Source organism: Nycticebus coucang, chromosome 14 (genome assembly GCF_027406575.1).
Source record: "Nycticebus coucang isolate mNycCou1 chromosome 14, mNycCou1.pri, whole genome shotgun sequence".
Taxonomy (NCBI): domain Eukaryota; kingdom Metazoa; phylum Chordata; class Mammalia; order Primates; family Lorisidae; genus Nycticebus; species Nycticebus coucang.
Window position 1 is genome coordinate 37,111,421 of NC_069793.1, and position 27,111 is coordinate 37,138,531.

The 27,111-nt window shown below is 42.6% G+C and overlaps 1 protein-coding gene across 5 annotated transcripts in view; it reads left to right on the plus strand.

The window, feature by feature from the left end:
* Window positions 1-1,190: 1,190 nt before the first annotated feature.
* The window catches only part of BDNF (brain derived neurotrophic factor), a 56,495-nt gene continuing 30,574 nt past the window's right edge, over window positions 1,191-27,111 (plus strand). Inside the window, exon 1 of one of the 5 annotated variants that reach the window (XM_053561997.1) lies at window positions 1,191-1,835. In XM_053561997.1, coding sequence (XP_053417972.1) covers window positions 1,833-1,835 — 3 coding nt within the window. In that variant the 5' untranslated portion in view covers window positions 1,191-1,832. Of the gene's footprint in view, window positions 1,836-2,539; window positions 2,597-2,718; window positions 2,812-22,822; window positions 23,156-23,871; window positions 23,935-27,111 lie in introns of those variants that run through there. The other 4 variants (XM_053561998.1, XM_053562000.1, XM_053561996.1 and 1 more) reach the window with 4 other exon arrangements.

Here is a 27,111-nt window from a genome sequence, read left to right on the forward strand (position 1 = left end):
AATGCGTCTGGGGACTTCCCATGGCACTAGCGCTCCTCAGAGCGACGGGCATCTCCATAACAACTGGTGTACGTTCATCCTCGGTTCCTCTGCTGGCTGTGCAGGCGTTGGCATGGGGTGGGGGAGAGACAAAGGGCAGCTTCAGTGGAAAGATACCTTGGGTTAGCGCCTCTCTAGGCTGGGGAACGTTGCCAAAGCTCGAGTTATTGCTTATTTCCTGAGATTTCCGGAGTTCTCTCCAGGTCTTCTGCAGAGAGCAGCGCCCCTCCCCCACCTCCACCGCCTTTCCCTTTATTTTACACATGGGGTGGATGGGCGGGGGGGAGGGTTTGTTTCAATGTGCGTTTTTTCTTTTTGCCGAAGTTCATCCTTTACCTTCCAAGTTACTTTCCGCCAACACGTGACCTCCCCACTCCCCAGCCTGCGCAGCCACTGCTGGGGAAGCGCGGGTGCTAACCGCGGGGCTTCTCCGGAGAGCCCCCTCCCGATGTTCGCAGTTCCAGCCCCGGCTCCCCGCGCGCGCGGCTCCGCTTCCCCGCAGCTCTCGCCCCGGCACCCCGGCACCCCGGCGGCGGGGAGCCCCCGGGCGATGCGGAAGCGACTAGGGGATGAGGCACCGAGCGGACGCAGAGCTCCGAGCCGGCCGCGCAGCCTCCCCTCCCTGCTTTTGCTGGCAGCTCAGCTCTCCGCGGCTGGCCACGCCGACCTAGCTGCGCACCGGGGCTGTTAACTCACATGTGAGAAGCCATAACCCATTAGAACACACGCAGTCATAACTTCATTCAACTCAGCCGCTCGAGAGCTCGGCTTACACAGGTTCCTGTGGGCAACTAGTGGCTCGCCCTGGTGCCTCTCGCCTAGTCATCAGTCCCTAAGAGGGAAAGAGAAAGTTGCTGGACTGAGGCGCGCTTCGACGCATGCAGTTGTGCCCAAGGACAAGTCACTTGTCTCCCACCCGCCTCCCTCCGCCGCCGCCCAGCCCCCCAGCTCCCATTTGATCATCACTCACGACCTCATCGGCTGGAGACCCTTAGTCATGATGGGGGAGGGGGAGGGGCGAGAACTTTTCTAAGAAGTTTCCTTTTTAGCAAGGTAGTCACAGCGAGTTGGTCACGTAAACAGCACGGATAGCTGTCTTTGCCGCCCCCCTCACCCCCCTCTACCCCTCCCCGCCGCGCTTTTCTGGTATTATTATTAAAGCGGTAGCCTGCTGGCGCTGATAAGCAACAAGTTCCCCAGCGGTCTTCCCGCCCTAGCCTGACAAGGCGAAGGTTTTCTTACCTGCCGACAAGGAAAATCTCCTGAGCCGAACTCAGCTTTGCCAGAGCCCCAGGTGTGACCTGAGCAGTGGGCAAGGGAGCGGTGTGCAGGCTCGGGTATTTTTATGGGGGTACCCTGAAACTCCTCACTTTCCCTGGGAACTTTCTGTGCCAGGACCCAGTGACGGGCGGTTAGAAGGCAGCCCCAGGAACCACCCGCTATATAGCTGGGCAGTTGGACAGTCATTGGTAACCTCGCTCATTCATTAGAATCACGTAAGAACTCAAAGGGAAACGTGTCTCTAGGAGTGAGGGCGTTTGCGTAAATCTATAGGTTTTTCAACATCGATGCCAGTTGCTTTGTCTTCTGTAGTCGCCAAGGTAGTTGAGAGTTTAAGCTTGCGGATATTGCAAAGGGTTATTAGATTCATAAGTCACACCAAGTGGTGGGCGATCCACTGAGCAAAGCCGAACTTCTCACATGATGACTTCAAACAAGACACATTACCTTCCAGCATCTGTTGGGGAGACGAGATTTTAAGACACTTGAGTCTCCAGGACAGCAAAGGCACAATGGTGAGTAGCAATAAACCCTGCATTATAATTGAAAAATCTTGACATGTTGCTTAACAACCGGCATATCACGGCTCTTCTTAACACTTCACACGCCAAGAACAGCAGCTACTCAGGCCAGAGGAACCGGGTTTTTACACAGTGCAACTTTAATTGGAATCATTTGAGATTTAACACAGAAATGTGGAACTGCGTGGAACAAACTTGGAGCTGGGGGTGTGTGTGTTATATTGGCTGTTCAAGGCTGTGCTTGTCTCTCAGCTGTCTTGCACGCCATTCTTTGCCTTTATGTATATGATGTATGAACATATTCTATGATTTATACTCGGGCAGGTAATTGACATTTGCCAGGGGAATAATTTCCATTTAAAAACAATAATTCTGTTAGAGGTTGGGGTTGGGGGTAGGGTGGGGGTAAGGGTGGGGTAGAGGCTGGGAGTTTAGGTGGGGTGGGGGTGGGGCTGGGGGAGAGATATAAGTCAGAAGTGCATGTCACCGATAATGAAATGGGTAATCCTCTCATAGAAGAAAAGGGTCTCATCAACATGTGATCAACTATTAACAGGATGGCTCTGGCAAAGCCGTCCGCACGTGACAAAACGTAAGGAAGTGGAAGAAACCGTCTACAGCAATATCAAGTATCACTTAATTAGAGAATTTTAGCCGTTTCCTCCTGCTGTGCCGGGTGTGTAATCTGGGCGGTCAGAGTCCATTCAGCACCTTGGACAGAGCCAACTGATTTGTCCGAGGTGGCGGTATCCCAGGTAGCCTCCTTGGCCCAGCGGTAAAGCCAACCCCGTGTCGCCCTTAAAAAGCGTCTTTTCTGAGGTTTGGCTCACACTGAGATCGGGGCTGGAGAGAGAGTCAGATTTTGGAGCGGAGCGTTTGGAAAGCGAGCCCCAGTTTTGCCCCCTCATTGAGCTCGCTGAAGTTGGCTTCCTAGCGGTGTAGGCTGGAATAGACTCTTGGCAAGCTCCGGGTTGGTATACTGGGTTAACTTTGGGAAATGCAAGTGTTTATCTCCAGGATCTAGCCACCAGGGTGGTGTAAGCCGCAAAGAAGGTAAGCACCGGGGCGGCGACCCCCTGCTCCCCAATTCTTGAGCTATATTGATACTCGATCTTCCGGAGAGGACGCGTGGTGGACGGGAGGAGGTAGAGGGAGAGCGTGAGAAGGGGTTGTTTCTTGGTATTTGCCCAGTTTGAATTGCCCTAGGTGAGAACCCTGGGGCAAAGCTACAGGGGGGAAAAAGCCCTCAGACTTCCTGCGGATATGAGTTTAGTTAACTTGGACCTGCTAATGTCTGATTCCAATGTAAGATTTCTCATTTTCTCCCCTTCACCTCCCTCTTTTCCCTTCTCTTGGCTGGTGTGTGTGTGAGTGTGTGTGAGTGTGTGTGGTGTACAGTAGATTCATTACCAATTATGAAGCTTTTGCACAACATTCGATTTCCTATAATTTGACTTTGTACTATTTAGAATCAGGCGGTGGAGGTGGTATGCGTTGGGGAAAGGGGAGGTGGAGGTTGCGGAGAGGGAAGGAGGTACAGCTAAATCTCCAACACAAAATGAACCAAGGTAATTTCAGCTCTTCTAGTGAGAAGGATTCATTCTCTCTGTATTCTTCCCTCCCTCTTCCCCCTCCCTCCCTCCCGCCCCCCCTTCTTCCACCCCGCCCCCTCCTGCCTCCATCCCTCCCTCATTCTGTCTCTTCCTCTTGGTCGCCTTCGCTCCTCTCTGGATGTTTCTTTCTGGGTTTTTCTCTTTCTGACCTCCCTCCCTGTGAGTTTTGGGCGCTGGCTTAGAGGGCCCCCGCTTTCTCAAGGGAAGGGGGAGCTGCCCAGATCGCGCTCCTTCGCTTCCCCGCCGGGCCGGATGCCTCACTGAGCCCAGGTCCGAGTCAGTCGGGGTAACTCAGGGAAAGGGGGGACTCCGCTCGGAAGTAGAAGGTCCTTTCCGGACCTAAGAGGCAGGGAGCGGGCCGAGGGAGGGAGCCTGGGCGGCTGGAGGAGGCGGAGAAGAATACTCGGAGCTCTGTGCGGCGGCTGGACAGAGCCGCCAATCAGCTGGGCGTCCAGACAGCCCGGCCAGGGCGAGGTTGCGTCCGGAGGCGCGAATGGAGGCCGGTTGGCTTGTGGCGGAGTCACCGGCACCGCCACCCGGGTGGGCTGGGGGCTGGCGAAGGGTGGAGGGGGGCTTGGCGGGTGAGACTGAAGAGACTCCGAGCAGCCCAGCCTTTAGTTCCACCTTCCCCGCCCCCGTTGCGCCCCTGGGGACTAGGAACGGCCGGAGCGCGCGGCTGCATTGTCCTCGTGCCTCTCCTTGGGGAGCCCTGGGACTTGCGCGCCCCTGGGCGGGGGCCACCAGCCTCTCCCAACTCCAGAAAATCCTCACCCCCACCCTCTCCCCGGGCCCTTTGTTCAGGCCACTGAGCCGTGCAGGGTGACAATTTTCGCCCAAGGGTTAGGTAGTTCTGGACTCCTCCCCACGTCAGTCCTTTTTAATTAAGAGGCAAGGGCTAGAGGTAGGGGCGAGGGGAGCGCAGGGAAAAACCTATTTCCCAAACTCCGGACGCGACTGTTTTAGCAAACGAAAGGAAGAATCCCAACTCTGCGCAGGTGGAAAGGATGGATTCTTAGGCAACGAGAGGATATTGTGGAAATTTAGAAGGAAAAAAAATAAAACTGGCACTAGGATCAGATGACGGTGATAGGCTGCTCGGCACACAAAGGGAGCGTAGGGCAGGGTTTACGGAGCAAGCCTGCAGCGAATGGGGCACAGATTGTTCTGAGATCCAGTCGTTTGCTCAGTCAGATCTACGCGCAGGGAGGGGAGGGGAGGGGCAGGGAGGGGAGCGTGGCGGGAGGGGCTGGGCTTGGGGGCGGGGGGATTTCTGATCAGTCTGATGCAATTCCAAGCGTGCTGCAAAGGAACTCCAAGGCGCCCGCATCACCATCGCCACCCACCCTTCCCAGATGGTGCTGTTTTAAATACGGATCTGCAGGGCTGAACGCAGAACTGGGAGATTTATTGCAAAATCCCGGGAAGGGAGGGGTTGGGGGGTGACGGGGAATGGAGGGGCAGAATTTAAAGGTGTAACGCTTGCTTTTTCCAATCAGGCGGAAACTGGTCGGAAAAAAATTTTATTTTCCTGTCTGCTTGTCTCTGGATTCAAATTCACCAAGGAAGAGGTGTAAATATTGTGACATTTTGAGGCAGCTTGATGGATGGGAAAAAAATCATCTGTCACTCTAAATTGCAGAGTTCCCTCTCTCCGCCCCATGCCTTGCTAGCGAATACTCGCTGCTGTCTAATACAGTTGCTAGGGCTTCAGATGAACGCATCGTTAAGGGAATATTATCCTTTTAGTCGACTTGCCAATTTATCTGACAGTTGAACCGAGAAAATTGTAGATTTCGTGTCTCTGGAAGGCATGGAGGAAAAATGCTTAACAGTCTAATTCTCGTAACCTCGAGATCTTTAACAACTTAAATAAACCTCAAAAGTGTCACGTCATCCCCCCCCTTTTTCTCTGTCTCTCGTAAGATGAAATGGTTTTGCCTAAAGTGCGTGGAAATGGATGTCACTTTAAGAATAGCGCACCAGATAATCACTGTTTATATGTATTTACACAAGCTCTTCAGCATGAAGGCAAGAAATTTCAATTGTCCTGTTTGGAATCAGTCAAAAGACGATACAGAGGAGAGGGAAAGAAAGAGGGAGGAAAAGAGCATTGTTAATCTTAAAAGATTAACGGTAACATAGCCTACTTTTGTACCCCCCTGGTCTTGCATACTAATATTTCTGTATGTGAGATTTTAGCTTGGTCTAGCTCCCCCAATGGAATATGGCAGTATTGATTCAGATTAAAATATGTGCATCCTGCCTATATCTTTTTCAGTGTCATTGATAGTAAGATCTACAACACAGCAATTTTTGGAGGATGGATGAGAATGTCTGAAAGGGCTTTGCCTGCTCCGGGGAAGCAGGCCTTCCATAAGTGGGAAGTATCATTATGACATTCTCTTTTTCATCTGATTGAACCAGACAGAGTACTAGTTATTTTAAAACATCATTTAATTTGTATGTTCAAGGCTGTAAATGGGATTTTAAACGCAAGCAATTAATTGGCTTACAAAATATTGTCAACTGTCTATCAATGTACATGGGAAAGAGGCTTTAAAAGGTTTCAAATAAACATACATAAGTTTCCTTTTAAATTTGCCAGACTCTTTCCCTATGAAATCTCTGAACTGAATTCTTAATAAAAAGAGAAACTGGTGGATTTAGTTTCTTTCCTTTTCCTGGCCTGTCCTCTAGGGGAAGCTTTAGTAAGAAACAACATTCTACAAAAGGTAGTGAGAGAGAATACCAGGGAGAGGGTAACCACAAAATAAATAATCAGCCACAAAAGCCAAATAAAAATGAGAGAAAACCAGCTTTAAAGCATGACTTACAAAGGATTTTTATTTTTCAATTCTGTGATTTTGGGATCAGACTCCAACTTGCTCAAATAACATTCACTCAATCATATTGCTTACAATCTGTCAGTTAAAATGTCTAACTGAGCATATTTTTTATTAAACATGCTTTCATCAAAGGCCAGTAAAGCTATTTTTTTTGCTTTTAATTGGTATGAACTAATCTAACCATTTAAATAATTCTAATGAATACAAACTGATAGCATCTGATTTTAAAACTCTGCTTAAAACTAAATTTGTTCTGAAAAGCACTGACTTGCCAGAAAAATATCTATTCTTGTAGCTTTCTTTTCACTGTATGGATAATTTAATGAGTTGCCTATTTTAATTTTACAACTGCTACCTCAGAAGTATCTCGAATTATCTTTCTTTTTTGGCTGATGTCTTTCTCTGCTGATCTGTTACTGCTGTGTGTGTGTGTGTGTGTGTGTGTATGGGCGTGTGTGTCTGTGTGTTTTCTAGTGGGAATTTAACAAGCCCTGAGCTCTTAAATTTACATGCCATAATCTATGTCAAGAACAATGCATAGTATTTTATAATAAAAATAAACATTAGTATTTAGTGAAAGCTTACCGTTATTGAGTGCTATGGAAATGAGAGTGATGACTTAAGGGGAGAAAGATGAAATTCTTAGAAAATAAAAACATTTTTTTCTCTCTCCTTTGGCTCAATTGTAATCATAATTTCGAAACTATGAACTGTTTCTTCTACTTTGGGAGTTTAGAGGTGCCACTTTACCAATTGTCTCTTGAGAAAGATACACACATGCCATAAAGATTAATACCCCCGACCACTGTCATGCAGAGTTAGAAATATTGGATCCTTTTATTCTTGCCTCCATTTTCATTTGGTGACTTTGGAGTGCTCATTCCGAGTTTTTTAAAATTCAGGTGAACTTTCTTCCTCACTTTCTTTCCAACAAAAGAGCCCTATAAGGAATTCTTTCTGCTATATTACTTTGCTTTCCCAGTGATAGCACTTTCTATAGTGCTTTGATAGCTCTTTACCCGTGTCTTCACTTGATTTCCTTAGCAATCTATATAGGGTAAAAATCATTAATCACCTTGTGCAGATCAGGAAACTAAGGAACAGAGTTGTCCAAGAACATGCTGCCAGTGTGAAGTAAGGTAAAGACTGACTCAAAATCCATCTCTTCAAACTTCAAGGAAGTTTGTTCCCCTCTAGACCATAATGCCTCAAACCCCATTAAGGCATCTGAGGGATGGAAGCATTATTTCTCTTCTTTTGATTTTTTTAATTAAATAAACAACATGACCTACAAATAGTTTCCAGAATTCTACATGCCTAATAGAAAGTGTTAAGCAGCCTATGACCTCCCCTTCCTAAACCATTCTTTCCCTCTCCCACAGCTGGCGGCTGGAAGAGAGTGAGAAACTTCCTGTAGCTGCTGACACACCATCTAAGTCATAGCTGCTAATTTCCCCAAAAAACAAACACAGAGAATAGGAAGTGCCAAAGCCAAGAAGTACATTACTTTTACTCGTGAGTCATAGAATCTGAGGGCTGGGAAGGTTCTCAGAGGTCAGTGAGTCCAGCCCATATCTGATGCATGAATTCATGCTGGCTTGTTGTCTTTCAACCCTCTAGAATTTCATTCCCATCTTGGACACCTGGGTACTCAATCGTCTTAGCAGATACTCTGACATTTATGTGGATCAGCCATTTCACATTTTGTCCAAAAGTTATACTTTCTATAGTGACACTAACATTCATGATTTTGCTCTATAAATTGACAGCCTATTATGTGTCCCACACTGCCTCGGCATCTGAAAATTCAGAAGGGGGACTAGATGGTCTCTATGTTGGTGGTGTCTGCGTCACAGAGACAAAGATTGGCTCAAAAATTCTGCAGTCCTCATAGAAAGTGTTCTGATCCCTAGAAACGGAGGACTTCTTGATTCTTAACTTTTTTTCAAGAGAACACAGTGAATCAGATTAAAATGCCTGAGTTTAAGCTTTACTCCCCATCAGTTGTCAGTAAAAGTCAAATCAGTCACTCCTGATCTCAATAAAACAAGGAGGATGTTCCCAGGATAAACTCTAAAATTCCATTTCAGCTTCAAGTTTGAGTGATATAAAGGACATAGTTGATACTATTTCCTGATGGGAATGGAGTCTTCAGTTACCCTAAACTTTGATGATTTACAATTCAGGGTGCCACCAATTTTTAACACGTCAAGAAGTACATTACAAAAAAACAAAGCAACTTAATTTGAACCTAGAAGGAATCTAGATGTTAAGCCTATCATTTATGAAGAATGATGACTTGGAAAGTTTTAATTTCAACAATGATCTCAAACTTCTGCAGATTATTTATTTTTTTAAAGGGTGATCTGGGGGAAGACCCGCTATGAAATTTAATGCTTCTTTTCTTTGTGAAAGCAGAACTTCTGATTTTTCCAGTCATTTCCTTTTAAAAGCAAAGATATCACATCCTGAAATTGCCTGGGTCTCATGAAAAATGCATTATATACACATGATACACATGATAGATAATTAGATGGACCAACCGAAAGAAAACATGAAGGATAGTGGGTAGCCCAGGGATTGCAGAAGGTGTGTGGGCATTTTGACATCCAGGAAATGCTATAGATCTGTCCTTAGCTAACTCAGCCTGGTGGAGATAATTAAGAAAAAATGTGGGAGTAGAAAGACTGCAAGCCATTCCCTGGGATTGGCTAAATTGCTGTAGTAGTTCAAAAACAATTGGCACAGCCACCCACACTAGACATGATTGCCCTTTGATGAGGCAGCTATTGACTTTTATAAAGATGCCATATTTAAAATAACTTCTGATGCACTAGGGATGACAGACATCACTCTTGAATTCTATTTTAGGCAAATGACAAAATATATTCTGAAGTATTAATTTTTTAATTAAAAAAATCTTTAAAGTCTCGTTTCTAAAAACCAGAAGCATAACAACATGTGACCTCTGAATTTGACGATTCAATCTAAGCTGGGAGAAATATGTAGATTTTATGAGACATTTTGACCAGTTGTGGGCGTTTTCTGGATCCCTACAGGAAGTAGAAAGTACTTTGCCAATGTTTTTGACCTCTGGGTGAATGTTAAATGCACTCCCAAACCTCCTCACACTAGGAAAGAAGATCCAACAATTGTCCTAAACAGCAGAAGAAAATGCTCTGAGATACTTGTACCCAGAGTATGTGTTCTATTGCTATGGTTTCTAGAAATTCCCTCAGAATATGCTAAAACCCATATTCATCAGTACCAGAGGGAGTTAGAACTGATTTATCTACAGCTTCATGGAAATGTATCAACCGCCTACTATCCCTAAGTAATAAGGCTGCTTGCTGTTGGAATACCCAAATTAGGTGATGGCAGAAGGGCTCCCCAGCCTCCAAAGACTCTGGGATGGGACCGTGCAGGGTTCATGAATGGGGAAGAGGCAGGGAATGTGGAGAACACTGAGTAGAGAAATAAAATGGAAAACCGAGATAGGGTTAAAATTATATAGGGACTCTTAAATTATAGTGTCCATTCTGTGAGTATTCCTCAAGTCCATTTATCCCTTGAGACTGATTTCTACCTTCCAGATCATTACTGTTCTGGTTGCTTTAGTAGGAAACAATGATTTCTTCTCCTTTTACAGTCCTCCTCCACCAAGGGCGTCTTTCTCCCCAACAACTTCCATAATTAGTATCTAAGAATTGTTGTGTTATTATTATCTTTTACAGTATAATATGGGGCTAGTAACCATTTTTGTGCCATGGATTCCACTCTTTTGTAATTGTGATAAACTTAAGTAAATCCTTCTCAAAAAATGTTTCTAAATGAATAGAATAAAAGTCTAAAAGGCTGGGAGCAGTGGCACATGCCTGTAAGCTTAGCACTCTGGGAGGCCGAGGCAGGTGGATTGCCTGAGCTCAGGAGTTGGAGACCAGCCTGAGTCAGAGTGAGACCTCATCTCTAAAAGTAGTTGGGTGTTGTGGCGGGTGCCTGTAGACCCAGCTACTCGGGAGGCAGAGGCAAGAGGATCACTTGAGTCCAAGAGTTTGAGGTTGCTGTGAGCTATGATGCCACAGCACTCTACCGAGAGCAACAAAGTGAGACTCTGTCTCAAAAAAAAAGTGTAAGATTATAAAGGAAGCAAATTATATATGCATACAGCTATAAAAATATTTTAAAACAATATATTGTGTAATACAGTAATGTATGTATTTTTAAATGCATTAAATATGATTTAGCAGCAAGGTAAATACTATAGTTTTGTTTTTTTCTTTGAGACAGAGTCTCACTTTTTTACTCTCCATGGAGTGCTATGGTGTCATAACTCACAGCAACCTCAAACTCTTGGGCTTAAGCAATCCTCTTGCCTCAGCTTCCCAAGTAGCTGGGACTACAGTGTCCCACCGCAATGCCCAGCTATTTTTAGAGATGAGGTCTTACTCTAACTCAGGCTGGTCTCGAACCCATGAGCTCAGGCAGTCCACTCGCCTCGACCTCCCAAAGTGCTAGGATTATAGGCGTGAGCCACTGTGCTCAGCTGAAATACTATAGTTTTGAAGTAGTGATAAACATCAGTGTATTCTGAAATAACTGTAATGACTATTATGGGATATGATGGTGTCCGTGATTTCTATTGGTGATAATGTCAGCAAATCCTGCTGTGTAACATTTCCTGTACATATTTGACAACATAACACTTGGGAAACACTTATTAAAGCCGCATAAATTCAGAAATGTTAATTTAGTCAATGTCAACATTAGCCACTGGGTTTTCCTTCCTGGCAAAAGGAAATTGGTATCAGAAGAAAACGCGTAAAATTTACTTTTGCCATTAGACAAGCTGCCAAGTGGGGAAAAGACCCAATGATGAGATAGCTAGGGTGCGGTAAGCATTTTTATTTTGGCTAACCTTGCTATTATTCTGAAGTCTATCCTTAGGATCACCAGCATAATCTTATTGCCCTAGAAATCCATAACTCCATTGAAAAAGATAAATTAAGTTCAGGCTCTGGTCATTAATTTACTGAGTATCGCCCCCAGACACCCAGTACACATATAACTTCACTAACTCAATAAATTATTAAAACTCTCTTGCTTGTCATTACTACACCATGGAAAGGTATATGCAAGTTACAATGAGGTGGGACAACATATATTTTGCATTTATCCAGTGCCAAGTTACTTGTTTTGTATTTGACATATACTATTTAACCTTCAAGGGAACTCTTGGAGATAGATTAAGAAAACTAGAGCTCAGAGAATTTAAGTAACTTACCCAAACTAGCACAGCAAATCTCAAGTGGAAAAGGTATGCGTTTGGTTCCAATGTCATTATAAAATGACGTCTCCCAAATCTAATAGCAACCACCCAGATGTGATTTGGGCCCCATTTTCAGATGGTTTGTACATGTATTTTCTTAAGAGGTTTTTACCACAACCTCTTGAGATGGTTGAGAGTCTTCAAAATTAGTTGCCACAAGTATTACTTTATAATCATGTTGAGCTTTGCTAACTAATGAGAGGCTTTCAAATCACTAATTGTTACCTATGTAGGTAGCATTCCAGTTTTTGCAGTCATAGAATGGAGAGAGTGTTGAAGTGTTTCTCGAGGATCAAATAAATACATAATAAAATCTAAGTTTATTGAGCTCAAGATGGTGAGCATTCTGCATTTCCATAGGTCACTGAATTCTTACAATAAGCATTCTATGCAGGGACCTTTACTCTTATTTTAAAGATGAGGAAACTGAGTCATCAGTTAATTAATGAACTGTCCTAAATTAGCAGAGCCAGAAAGTGGCAAAGCTGGACTCAAACGTAGATCTGTCCAATGCCAAAGCCCTTTCTTTTAATGACTAACCTAATCTCCAAATTATTATGCCATCTTAGCCACTATTATTATTGTTGTCACACTTAAAACACTGTCAAGATAGAGAATTGTCCAGAAATAAGGACTGTCGTCACTGAAGAGAAAGATTAGAATCTGGAACCATTCATCTGCACATCTCTTCCTTCCACTTACCTTCGTTTATGAACCCAGTGGATAAAGTCTAACTCCTTTCTTAACTTGTTTAGGGCCATTCCAAGTCAGTTGACTTCTGAGAGTTATTGAGTAAGAAACGTTATAAATTGTTTAGATTAGAACTTAGCGTGTTTAGAAGCCATTTCATAGGTTTGCCTTTTCGAACTGTTACTGGACACAGCCCTGCAGATGCTGTGCTGAGGCACGCCCTCACCAAAGACACACAGTGGATGACAAACCTCCCAAGCTAACGTGTTGTTTATAGATATGGAGGAGAAGAGGATGGACAAGCACAGTCTTAAACATAATTACAGGGCTTACAGTCCCTGCTGGGGACTAAAATGTTTATTGGCTTTCCTTGTGTAATTCAATGTTCTTCCTCCAAAGGCTCCACTCCAAACTTGGAACTTCTCTGTGTGTATTAATAGTATCTCATTTGGGAGAATGCCAGAAATTGGTGTCTGGGTCCTTGGTGTCTTTGCACTGACTCAGAATTCAGGGTACCAGTTCTAGAAACTGGAAGCCAGGATATAGTTGGCAGAAGGGAGTCATACATCTACTGAGTATCTTCCTGATATATTCATCCATCTTTCTCCTGGAAAGCAAGTCCTAGAAAGATGTGGTTTTAAATGAGGAATTGGAGGCATCCTGGTATATCTTAGCACAAGTCAGTGGTCTTTGCAGAACTGCCAAAGTCGTGTAAGTAATCAAAGAGGAAGAAGTCCACGGGGAGACTTCATCCCACCTCCACTCTGATTTATTTAGGGAAGGACCCTGTGAACTCATCATGTGTTTGATACATCCCAAAGCTCAGAGACCAGCCCAGCAGAAAGCACGCTCTTAAAGGACATTATGATGTGTGGGAAAAGTCCACCTAAAGTCTTGTCGGAGATAAATAAGAAATACATGTATAATCAAAGAGAAGGAATCCTTACCTTGGCTCAGAGCTCTAACTTTAGAGAAAATAATGACATGAGTTCCAAACTAAGTTTTGCAAATGATATACGGTTCCTGAAAGGAGTCCCCATTTAGATTAAAAAGTTGCCTTAATGATGATCTAGTTCATTTGTTCTCTGAGTACACTGAAATCACTTGAACCATTTATTCTTTCTGAGTTAAGGTCTGAATGTGTTGTTATGTTCGGCAACCACAGCTTATAGGCCACGGCCTTCATTTTACTGACTGGGCAACTAAGGTGCCCAATTGCAGGTCTCTCAATTTATTCAGTAAACATTTGCGTGGCACTATTTATAGTATCTATGTGAACAAGCTTGGGCTAGTGATGTGGCTTGCCCAGAAAGTGACAGAGTTTAAATTAGGAACTATGTTCTCTTGACTACGATCTGAGCCTTAAAATCTTATCACATGACAGTGACATTTATTCTATTTCTCAATAATCAGAACAACAACAACAACAACAACAAAAAAAAACCCAGGAACAACAGTGTGTGCAAGATTTTAATTACCTTGATTTTCAAAATAAAGTGAAAAATGTAGGTTAAGTACTAAAATATAAACATAAATCTTTAGCAGCATGCTAATACGATATTAATATCAAAATGATAGGACATAACTAATTATACTTTAAACTTCTTAAATCTTAAATTATGATTATTGAGACACTAGCTAAAATAAAATGACTTGAACCATTAAGTTTCCACTGATTCCTATATTACTACTTGTGTTTCAGAGTTTCTTCATTTGGTTCTCCTATTTAAGATTTGACAGCGGTTTAATCTAATTTTCAGTGACAAAATGCTTCTCGTTTCCTTCCCCACCCCAGGAAATCAACATCTGATTTGTTTACCTCAGAATAATTAAGAAGTAAGAGGAGACTGCAAAATTAATTGTATCTACTAAGATCCTCAGTTCTAAAAATCTTAGAAAATGTTTACTAATTTAAAACTTTTATTTTTTAACCCATACCATTTTCTAAAGAAATACTCTTTAGACCTTTTTCTTCTTCACTATGACATCCATACATGTAATCCTGTTTTCATGATGAACGTCCATTATTAAATACTGTCCTCAAGGTGTACTCTTACAAACATCAATTAACTGAAGGGTAAATTAGGTATTTTATAAATGATTTCTATAATTAGAGGGCAAGATCATATAAATAAATAACCATATGAGTTTTCAAAAACACAACAACAAAAAGTAATATTGCAAGAAAACAGTTTAGCAAATACTCGTGAATATGTCATACTTCTAAATACTTTTGAGATAAAATGGCACCATATAGATTAGCAAGATTCTTTTTTTATGGGATTCACTTATTTTTACTCACTTTAGTCTAATTGGTTTTTGTGTGCAAAATGGAAGGTAATGGAAATTTGGCTTGCAAAGTAGTTCTAACATGATGTACATCCACAATCTTGTTATAATAGGAATAGGGATATCTTTATCACATGAGAATGCTAGTTCAAGTTAGTATTAAGTGTCAACATAAAGCAATGAGCAATGCAAAGCTAACTTTAGTTGTTTATACTGGGAAGTTTTTTTTTTTATTGTTATAAAGGTCAGTTGGTGATATGTTAGGCTTATTCTTCCCAAGGTCTTCAGGAAAACATTCCAATGAAAAAAAAAGCCTCAATGCTAAATACTCTACTATACTTTCAAGAAGCATGAAATGTGGTAATAAATTAAGTATTGGGTCTTCATTTTTATAAGTCAGCCTGGAGGCTGTCCCAAGGAAGCTGACTGTTATCTAAGTTTGTGTCCCAGAAATATATTTAATTTGAGTCACAGCATCAACATCACACTTGGGCTTCCGAAATTTGGTATCTTACCATATATAACCCACCCTCTACACATTACACACACAGCGCCCCTCCCCCAGGGCATGACTACTGTCTAAGTAGTGAAATTTAAGGAGTTTCTCCCAGTGCATACATAGCAGTGAGTATCATAAGAAAAAAAATCAATTATGGGGTCTTCGAACTTTAAGGCACGTCTCTGCTCTTCCTGGTTCATTCTCTGTGCCACCCCATCTCTCCATCCTCAACTTTGATGAAACATTGTATTTGTTCTACCCATCTGCGTCAGCATCACCCTTTCTTAGTCTTAGACTTACCACTTCTTGGTGCCCTTCACTGGCAGATTAAGGTTTAAGTGCCCACTTATAGCAAATCATTTTATTAGTCCCCCTTTTTGTCACAGAGTCAAAGTGATGCTATGAAGAAGAAGTAAATGTTTTTCTCTCTTACCCATTTTCTTTTTAGAGTGCTCCCTTCATTCTATATTTGGTCTAATTTCTTCTTGAGACAACTGGGTTGTTTTATAGTAACCATTGAATATGCCCTGAACAGACAACTAGGAGTAGTGAGAATGGTATTTCTGCTGATCTCATCCTCTTCAATTGGCCTATAGAAAATTAAAAGGCCCCAAGTATTTGGTCACATTGAATTATGAGGCTATATGGAAGATATATCCAATGAGTGAAATATTTAGGTAAACTTGATTCTAGTTAACATGTAGGTGAGTATGATTTTCTTTTATGGAATTCAATCTGGTTTCATTCACTTTATTCAAATTAGGTTTTGGGTATGTAGACAAAATGAAAAGAAATGGTACAATTTAGGAGAAAAATGGAAGCTTCAAAAGTAGTATAGATTTTCATAGACCTTGCCTTTTGAGAGAAATTATACCAAAATTTAAGCACCTGAGAATATGAAAGCTCTATCCCAACCCAACAGTTAAAGATCTAAAAGTTAGGATATTAAACAGAGTACAAAAAAAAATCACTTTTTCTTAAACAATTTTGTTGAGGGGGAGAAAAGAGAAAGCTAAATGTTCTGCTCAAGATTTGTTTCTTTTGAAAAGAAAATGCTTCATCTAAAAGCTAAGGGTAAAAGATATAGCTTTGTTATGAAGACTCATCTTTTTATTAAACAACCACTTCTGTCTCCAAGTTGCAAGGGGAATATTTGTCAATCTGATTGGACCTTCCCTTTAGTTTTTCCCAACAGCTGTGTTCATATAATTCATGACTCCCATGTTTCCTGAGCCCTGGATAATTTCACACACATGTCTGGTTTGTGGCTCCACATTTTCAGAAGAATATGGAGACCTTGGAGGAGGTCCAGAGTAGACCAAGGAAAATGATTAATGGATTGAAAGTTGGAGTTTATGAAGAAAGGTTGTGAGATCTGATCTTTTGCTATGAGAAAAGTCTGCGTGGTGACTTAATAACAAGGAGGTTAGTAAGCAGCTGTTCTCCGTCTTCACGAAGGTTGGATGAAATGAAATAAGATATAAATTGCAACAAGAACAGAAATGCATTGTAATGGGAACTTCTAAGCACTAGTATTGCTGGATTTGGAAAAGTCCTCAGAAGGATCTGTAGTCTACTTCCCTGGTCTGCACTGATAGGCTTATAAGTGATGAAGAAAATGAGATAATCTCTTAACATCCCTTCTGGATCTATCTTTTCATAAGGCTACCAACTGCATTTAGAACAATTATTTGCTTCAAGCAAAAATGATTTGTCTCATTCCTTCCCTCCCATGCCCTCTACCCTCTATTCTTTATTTACATTTTGTAAAACACTGCTAAGCAAGAATAACTGGAGTACTGACCATCAAGGTGGCCCTCTCCTGCCTCTCAGGACTCCTCCGGCTTTGGGACCTTTTTTGTCTATCACTACTACCTCTGGCCACTAGGGGTATCACCTTTCTATAAACCAAAACTACTGCAAAAGAAAACAAAACATAACATCCCACAGGCAGCAAATTTACAAGCGGCCCAATGGATTAAAATACAACTCAGATCCTAGAATGCAAATATCTAAATGGCTGAAATCCATCTTAATCATCTGCCTGTGTCAGAGATCATAGACTCATCACTTGCACATAGTTTTCAGCAAGTTTCACCAAGTTTTCATCAGCAAGTTTTCATCAATTAAAAGAATATAATTATGCAATGGAGGGAAATTGAAGATGAAAAAGTCAAGAGTTTCAGATGTTTTCAATTGATGTTGTGTGCTAGACAAATCAAAAGCCTAACCCATTCTGCACCTGTGTGTGATTAAGGATTTTATTCCCACCATATCTGTGCTGTCCAGAGGACTAGGAAAAGATAAGCAGTTGGCCATTCTGCCCTGGTTCTTGGTTACAAAGACTACTAAAGCTTTAAGATGCTGTGTAGACTCCTGTATCAAAATCACACAAAAAAGGGCCAAATTTTTAGTGTAGTTTTTAAAGTATAACTTTGGGAAGTTCAGTAATTATTTTTCTCTGAACTTTTTTTTGCATACTTTTCCTTCTCACTATTTTAATGATCTACAATTGACCAGTAGAAAAATCTCCTACTCCAATCATCACACAGCCTAAATACTTGAGTCTTCAAAATAAGGTAATCTGCTCCTTACATCCAAGACCCTTTGGCAAATTTGTTCCTTCTTTTTGTGGCTCTTTTCCCAGCAAAACCCACAAATATGACAGCAATTTATTATTGTCAGCTCTAACTTATGTCCCAAGTCCTCAATCTGACATCCTTTTTTTTTTTATCAAACTTATAGAAATATTAAAACAAGTAAACTAAATTTATTCTTTAGTATTAATTTTTAATTGTTCTCAGGGAAAATCTGGTAACTCAGAGGGTTACGAGCTGATGACTCTCATATGTCTGGAGGTTAGTCTTAGCAGTTTCCTAATGGTTTGCTGTTTTTCTTTGTCCAACTAAATATTATTCCCAGATGGGATCAGATTTTGACCTGCTTGTTTTACTCTCCTAATCTTGGAGAATTTCTAAAGAAATTCTCTTTAATTCCTTTCTTTTGTCTGCTATGAATGGCCATGCCTAGTTACATAACTCTTATAACAGGTGTTGACCAATTTCAACACCTAGGAGTATGGCACAGAACTATTCTCATGGTTCGTAAAAAGCTTATAGAGAAGAAGCACCATCTAATCCAGGCATCCTCAAACTGCGACCCACGGGCCACATGAAGCAGTGTGAATTGTATTTGTTCCCGTTTTGTTTTTTACTTCAAAATAAAATATGTGCAGTGTGTATAGGAATTTGTTCATAGTTTTTTTTTTTAAACTATAGTCCAGCCCTCCAACGGTCTGAGGGACAGTCAATTGGCCCCCTGTTTAAAAAGATTGAGGATGCCTGATCTAATCAGTGGGGAAGTTATTTCTTCTTTAAGATTTTTCTCAGAATGGGCTTTACCCAACAATTCTGAAAATTGTTGAGTTACACAGTTCAGTGCTAGATTGGGCCTTTGAAATCATTCAGTATGAATTTGAAAACATTTTTACCACTCTTCTTAGAGGGAGATTTTTCTGTTTACTTACTATTTTCTTTATGCTAATTACTCCAATTTTCAGCAGTTTTTGAGGTCAAGTCATTTGATACTAGACAACCCTTTTAGTTTTGGCAAGGAAGACTGAAGGTAAGAGTAACTAGGAAACTTAAACAAACATAATTAAACATAAAATGCTTATTGGGATTGTAGAATTGACCTCAGCCAATTAAAATTGTTAATAGAAAAAATATGTCAGGGTCAAATCTGAGCCTACAGCCTCTTCCCCGCTTCAGTAATAAGGATTAGTTTATATTTCCTGACAAGAATAGATGGGAATTCACATTTCTTCCTGACCTTTGTCTTCCTGGAACAGTGAGTTAGGAAAGTATTAGACCATAACCAAAAAGAAATACAAACTTAGACTTATTCAAAATTAAGTTTTAAGTCCCACAAATGCGAAATAGGTAAGATTTGTTTTTCAAGCTGCGAAGATTTTCTTCCTTTTGGAGACAGAGAAAAATGTTCAAATCATAATCTTGGAATCTTTGCTTCTAACATATGAATTATACCAGAAAGCAATCTTTAAGAAGAATCAGAAATGCCTGCTCTGTATCACCCTTGATCACAAAAGGAAAATAATTTTGTAAAAAGGTTAATCTCAGACCTGCAAAACTATCTCTATATGCTACTTGAATTAAACAAAAAATATTCAGAATTCCAGGCAAAGCACTGGTACAGCTTTAGTTAATCTTGGCTGCATTGTTTTTGTACATTAGATGTACCATTGTTTAGTTTTAAGTCTGGTCTCTTACTGTTTTGGAAATGCTATAATCACAAATCATAAAGTTTGGGAATGCTCAGAAGTGGTAAGAGTTGTGATTCATCAGGCTTATTTGAATTGGCATTTGATCTTCTTTTATTTCCAGATTTCCCTGCCATTTCTGACTCCTCTGTCTTTTCTTCGGTAAAACTGCACCACACACTGGAAAGTGAAGATACACACATTTATTTATATAATGTCAAAGGAGAGTAGGATTAAGAAGGCTGGCCATAGACCTACCCAATCAGAGTCTGGGAAATGAGAACACCTTTTCCTTCAGTAGAAATGCTGGCAGGGCAGTGTGAATTTAGCAGGTAGAAGATTTGCCATAACTTCTAACCGAGCACCTTTGAGAATGCTAGCTTAGAGTCCTGAGAATGCTAGCTTAGACTCCTGACATTAGTTTGCCAGGTAGTTTTTGGAAAGGAAGTAAATTACAATTGAGCTTAAAAACCTAGGGATATAGCTCATTTTCAAGCAAATTTAAAGTTGGAAAGTAAGCATCAGTTTGAAATTAACATAAAGCTATAAAAGAAAAAGTTTGTGGTAGGGATGGGATAGTCCCTTATAACATAATACAAGTATTGTTTTTAAATTTATAAAACTACTCTATTAAATTGTATTACAATATTAAGAGAAAATGTGTTTGCATTCAGCCTACACCCCTGGGAACCAATGCAGAGGGTCTTTGGGGAGGCCAAGCCCAGCTTCGTGCCCTCAGAGCTACATTGCTTGTTAATTAGTATGCATATTACATGTAAGTTGAATATTTCACAATAAACTCCACTATCTGTGTTGTAAGGTAGTTTGTATTGGTCATGTGCTCTGTCAAGTTGACAGAGGTGCAAAGCTAAATGTGTGATACTCTAAGAATATGCATATATTTGAATAATTTGACTATTTCGTCCAACAGTTTGCAAAGTAGCTCTGAATGATCACACATCCCATAACACTGCCAAGGAATAGATAAGTTTCCTTTAGTGGGGTGAGGAAAGGGTTGGAAGCAGAGTTATTTCTAGCTAGAGTTCTTAAATTCACTGAAGTCTTGTCTCTGGTACATAACTGTGTGAACTTGGGTAAATTATTTCCTGGCATTGAGTCTCAGATTCTTCTTTTATGAAACAGGAATAATTTCTGTCACTAGTCCTTAGAAGCTCTAAAACAGCCAATGTTAGTGAACTCATTTTGTTAACTGTAAACTCTTAGGTAAATTGAACTAAGTATGTAATAATATTACATATTCAGTTCAACAGAACATTCTTGATAACCACAAGAGGGTCCAGGGAAGGAAACTGTTTATAAATCTTTTCCTTCAGCAAAATTAATGTTGGAGTGTTTAGGAAAGTCTTACAGCAATGAGTTTTAGCAATTATTAGGTCAACTCCCCCCACCCTTTGAGATTACAGAAAAATGCACATACACGTTAAACTTCATGCAGAATTTGGACATGGCGTGGGTGGGAGAGTCCTCCGATACCCATTTTTGCACCCTTTATAAGAGTGTTTTTCAAAGTGTGACCTCAGACATTTTGCATCCGAATGGCTTGGAGTGCTTATTAAAATGCTAACTCCTAGACTATGGCCCACCCTCACCAAATCGCAATTTCTGGAGGGGGGATCTTAATTTTAACATTCAAACCAGGTGACTTTTATGCTTTGAGGAGGTCCTGAGACTCCAAGTTAGGTACGGTATTGCTGTCTTGTTCTTTATGCTAAATCTTTAGGTATTTCATAATGTGTGCAAATTGGTTGAACTAGGAAGAAAAAACAATTAGTTTTAAAGCAGGAATACAGGTAGACAGTTAACGGAGTCCGTCAAATGGCTAATTGAAAATAGTCCTCTGGCCTCCAGCTACCTAAGTTCTCTCGAAAGGTCTGGGCTACAGCCATGTGAGAACCCTAAAGACTATTTGCTCGTCTGCTGCCGGCAGGGGTGGGGTGGGGTGGAGTGGGGGAGAGTGAGGGAGGATTAACAGCCAACTCTCCCCCTCGACCTCCTCCCCCCTGTTCTGGTTAAAGCAGAAGGCTTTTTATTTATCTTTGCTGCCTAGGATCATTATTAAAAAAGGGTTAGCTTATGTGTGTAAGTTTGCTGGGGCTGGAAGTGAAAACATCTGCAAAACCATGCAATGCCCTGGAACGGAACTCTTCTAATAAAAGATGTATCATTTTAAATGCGCTGAATTTTGATTCTGGTAATTCGTGCACTAGAGTGTCTATTTCGAGGCAGCGGAGGTATCATATGACAGCGCACGTCAAGGCACCGTGGAGCCCTCTCGTGGACTCCCACCCACTTTCCCATTCACCGCGCAGAGGGCTGCCGGCGCTGCCGCTCCCCCAGGCGAGCTAGCATGAAATCTCCCTGCCTCTGCCGAGATCAAATGGAGCTCCTCGCTCGAGGGGTGCGAGTATTACCTCCTCCGCCATGCAATTTCCACTATCAATAATTTAACTTCTTTGCTGCGGAACAGAAGGAGTACCTACCGGGCACCAAAGACTCGACCCCCCACCCACCCTTTTCTGAAGCGAAGGGAACAAGAAACAATAATAGAGTCTGGGAGTTTTCGGCCGAAGTCTTCCTCAGAGCAGCTGCCTTGATGTTTACTTTGACAAGTAGTAACTGAAAAGGTGGGTTTCTTTTCTTTCTTTCTCTTTCCGTTTTTCTGTTTGGTCTGCTAGAAAGTATGTGCCTTTAGCGAGGTCTGTCATTGCCTCGGCTTCCTGGCTGGAACAAGTAACTTGGTGTAACGCTATCTGGGGGCGTTCATTAATAAAAAATGCCGTTATTATCTTGATTGAATTCCTATTAGGCAAACTCTGGAGAGGTCAGTGCGCGAACTCTGTTTAAGCTGGCGCGTTGAAGGCAGCGGAGTAAACCAATAGCCCCAGGCTCAGTGCCATTTCATTGTGTGGTAGCGTTTGCGAGCTCCGTGGTGCGGGAAGGTGCGGAGAGGTGTGTCTGTGGCCCGGGAAATGCACGCCCTCTCCCACAGAACTTGGGTGCTGGGATGGGGAAGAAGGGGACCGTTGCGCGCAAGGGGATCAAGACCTCCGAGCGTCCTACTGGCACTCGCTCCCTCTAGCTCCAGCGCACACTGTCCAGGTTTCCGCAGAGAGTGCGGGACGCGGGTTCCCAGTGGCTGGGGCTCGACCACCCCTCGAAACCGCCGGGCGTCCCGCCGAGGCTCCCCTGGCAGGCGAGGGGCTGGCGGGGTGACGTCGCGTGGTCCCCCAAGGGAGCGGGAGCAGGGGACAGGTCCCAGAGGAGAGGGCAGTCCCGGGACCCCAGGGAGCCGAACCGGAGCTAGGAAAAGGCGCGGCGTTCACTTTAAGCGGCCGCCCCGAACGAGTATCGGTAGCGACGGCGAGTCCGGGGAGGAGAGCAGGGGGCGGCGCCGTTTGACCAATCCAAGTTCAACCCAAGAGCTAAATAATGTCTGACCCGAGCGCCAAGCGCAGGCTGGAGCTCCGGGTCCCCGCCGCGCCGCAGCGCCCCGGCGCACCCGCCCGCTCCCGGTCCCGCGCACCCCGTCGCGCCTCGGGCTGCCGGGTCGGACTGAGCGGCCGGCCCGGTGCGCCCTTCACCTCCTCTCCGTGAAGCTTTGATGAGACATTTGAATGCAGCTGCCACCGCTGCTGTGGGGCCGGCGGGGAGCGGCACCGCCACCCGGACCAGGGCTGGGCGCTGGGGCCAGGAGCTGGACAGCCATGTGACTCCGCCGCCCGGGACCCGTGAGCTTTGTGTGGACCCCGAGGTAGGCGAGCGCAAGGCGGGGGGTTTGGCACGGGACCCGCCCGTCCTCGGGGGAAAGTTGATTGAGATCCCCCCTCCAAAGTTGTGGTAAGAGCCCAGACTTCTCCTTGGCTCCCCTCCAGAAGGGGAGGATTTGGAGTTGCCCCGTGGGGACCCTTCTCCCTCTATCCCACAACCCAGAGGGACAGCCGGGGGAGAGGGACCTCGGGAAGCCTCCAAGTAGAGGAGAGAAGGCCAAGAGGAGGCGCAAAGCTTCGCGACAGGAGCAAAGACGGCACCCCCGGGATCCCCCAAATACTTCTCCAGCCAAGGAGGAATAGTGAGAGATTTAGGGCGCCAGCTGTCGGCGGCCCTGATTAGGGGAGGGTGTTGGGGCCAGGGTACGAATCCTTCCCGAGGGCTACTGGGTCCCCGAGCCCATTTCCCGGGAGCGGAGGAGGGGGGAGCTCGCGTTCTCTGTCCGAATCCGGTCCCCGGGGCTTAGGCCAGTCTGCACGTGGGCACGGGCACCTGCTTCCCCGAGTTGAGACCAAAGCAGACTTACAAGTTCAAAGCCACTGTAACTAGGGAAACTTGGGGCATTTCTGCCGCGGAGACCCGCGAGGGTCTGTGGGACTCCAGGGCGGCGGTACCCGTACTACTCTCTATTCTCTGCCCCTTCCTGGAACTCCCTCTAGGGACGTAAAAGTTCTGACTTGGGCGGGGTGGGTGGGATGTACGGAGGGAGGGATTCCTGACTCCGGTTGGTCTCTGGGGATGCAGAACTGGGAAGAGAGGCGAGTGAGCTGAGCCTGGAAAGAAATAGCCGAAGGCTTTATGCCTGACGGGTAAGAAGAAGGGGAAATTGCAGACTGCGGGCACTCCCAAGGAGAAAAAGTCTTGGGCCTCCTTGAACTGGTGAATGCAGTGTTTTTGTGTTGGGGGTGGAACCGAGATGAAGGATCGGGGTGGAAGGGTGGTCAGGAGGAGTTAGAGGATTGGGAAACGGTGCTAGGGAAGGTAGAGGGTGCCCTCTGCCGGCCATGCTGCCAAGAGCAGCTGCTGTGGGCGGGAGGTTGGGGTTGGGGAGTGGTAAGGGATGGTTTTGCCGGAACCCTTAAGAGACCTGGTAGGAGGGACTTGAATGGTGCTTCTGACTGCAGCTTGGTAGGCGTGCGACTAGTCGGATTTTGACTCTTCTTTGACTCCAATGCAAAAAGTTTTCCTTGCGCTGGGGAGCAAGGAAGTTACAGTTGGTGGTCCTAGATCTTATTTTAGATGCCTCTAGGAACCTCCATCTCAGTGGCAACGAGTGAACATTTTCTAACAAAGAATACAAGAACGTTCTTAGCCAGAAGCAGAGAGAAGCATATTTCTGAGTGTTTATTGATCCTTCTGGTACTGTTATTTTTAAAGCGAAGAGATATGTAATTGGTAACGTTAATTTTTTCTGTGTGTAAATAAGGTGCTAGGGTATCGAGACCCCCCCCATCAAATTGGTTCTGGCTCAACTTCTTGGAAAATGTCCTCCCTTTTCCCCTCCTTTGATTGTATCCAAAATCTATTTTTATATGTTTGTTATAAGATCAAAAGCCATCTGGACCTTACAATTTGATATAAGTATTTTTTGCATTTTAATTTATTGTGGTATAATTACAGACTTAATTTGTCTAAATGTGGGAGCCCTCAATCCGTTACCTCCTGCAATATTATCACTATTAGGTCAGAGGTTTCTGAGATCATGGCATGTGGTGCTTCATGACGTTACACATAACAGATCACAGAGCCTGTGGAAATCATACTATAAAGGTTTGATGGGGGAACACCACCCCCTTAAAACAAGTACTAAACTCCTATTCCCTGATTTTGCAAATGCCTTGCTTTTTTCTTTTGTAAGTTTACCTCTGGACTAGCAACAGAGGTAAGAGAAAAAGAAACACTTGTTGAAATGTAACCATAACCTTCGCTGGAATTTAAAACACGTTGGTTACCATTACTGGAATTCCAAGGCCATAAAGTCGGTGTCTTTTTTTTCTTCTATTTTATTTTGTAAAAAGTGATAAATGTTGTAAATATAGACCAGTAGTAAGTACTATGAAATGAAAAGCATTATGTATGTAGAACTATTTTAAGATATTACAAGAACATTTTCTATTTATAAGCAGAAAGAAATAATTTCCAGATAAACAAGACTTACGTACATGTTTTGAAACATCAGAACATTGCGGACACACTCAGACATCACATTTTTTAAAGCAAAATAACAATTTTTCACATACCTTTGGAGACTTTCAACCCATTCAGAGCTGAGTTAGTAAGTGGAAATCTTGTTTAATTTAAGGTGATATCTAAGGTCATTTAAGAGAGTAGGTCAACATTATTTGTGTATTCAGAAAACAAAGCATTTAGTAAATCTGTTTTAGGAGATCTTTTCACTGTGCATAGCTTTTACTGGCAAACCAAAGGAACCCAGAATGTGATCATTTGCCTAAAATGTAGTAATCACTTCAAATGATTCATTTATACCATGTGAGTTAATTGCCTTAATCTTATAATGGCCAAAAATTGGGAGGAGAGATGCTGGGTTATTTCTGGTTCATTGTGACTTCTTCACGAGGGGAAATCCTGTAAATAATGCAAATTTCTAAAATCCTGGCTCAAAGTCCTTGTTTACATGGATACCATTAGAATGTAAGCTATTTTCCCCTTCCTGGAATCCTTAATGAGAGTCCCAGCTTTTTAATTGTTAAAAGGTGGATGATTGATAATCTCATTTCTTTCTAATATAAATAAAACTAGCTTGTAGCTCAGCACACAGAGAGCTCTCAGCACACCCACCTAATAGTATAGCAAAGAGCTTGTTTACATTTTTTGCATTCATCTTTTAAAACCTTCTGTAAATCTCTCTCAGAACTCTACATATGTGAACTGTGATATAACATACATAAATGTAACACAGCCAGTAGCTTTGGATCTCAATCATAGACTTTATCTTTAAAAAACTGAAGATGTACAGAATGGACAGGCCATATGCTATCAGTTTATTAAAATTTTAATGTCTAGGAAACTAGTCCCAGAGTAGAGAGAACGATTTCCAAATTCCTGAATTAAAACAGACAACTCTGAATATCTTTTAAGATGAAAGGCATCCCTATTTCAGATGTCCATCATACCTATTTTATTTTACTGATTAAAACCTTAATGTTCAACTTGGATCTCCCTGAGTTGAAGAGTTCAGTATCTGTGAGGGGGCTCCCTAGTCCAAGGCAAGTGAATATATCCCTGTAATAGGGTAATTGCTAACTTGCCTCAACTTGTTTTCAAACAATTTGTAGAGCACTCAGTTTCCACTAATTGCAAAATTGCTGCTTAATTGAAGGACTCTCAGCCATCTAGGGCAGCCATTCAGCCACTGGCAGGCTCTGTGATCTCAAGCTGTGAACTGCATTTTAAAAAGGAATCCAGGAGAAAATTCTGTGGAATTCTAGGTTTCAAGTGCTGGCTCTTGTTCAATGGAGGAAGAAATCATTTGAACAAGAATCACATTAAGTTGTGTTGTGATAAATTTTCTTTATTAGGATGAATAACATGCACACATGGGCTTCAGAAGTGAATGAGCAAACTTACTGGTTACACTCTGCATCCATTTACTCTGCTTAGTATGGAGCAATGCTAAGCAATAAATGATGTTGGCAAATGAAGTCCTTATGTCATTGCATGTGGGATTTAACCCTAGGAAACCTAGGAAGGTTTTCTTATTTTTAAGCTTACGCATATGTATCCTAAAAGTTCCCTTAAACTTCCACTTAAAATAACAGAAGTATTTAATCCTAAGTAATTTTATACTTAAATGCATCACTGGATTTCTAGAAATGCTCATACTAAAAAGACTTAGAAAGCTCATGGACCCAATTATTGAATATATGGAATCATTATGGATGGCGGATGCAGAACAATAGAGCTCTCTCATGTATTGTC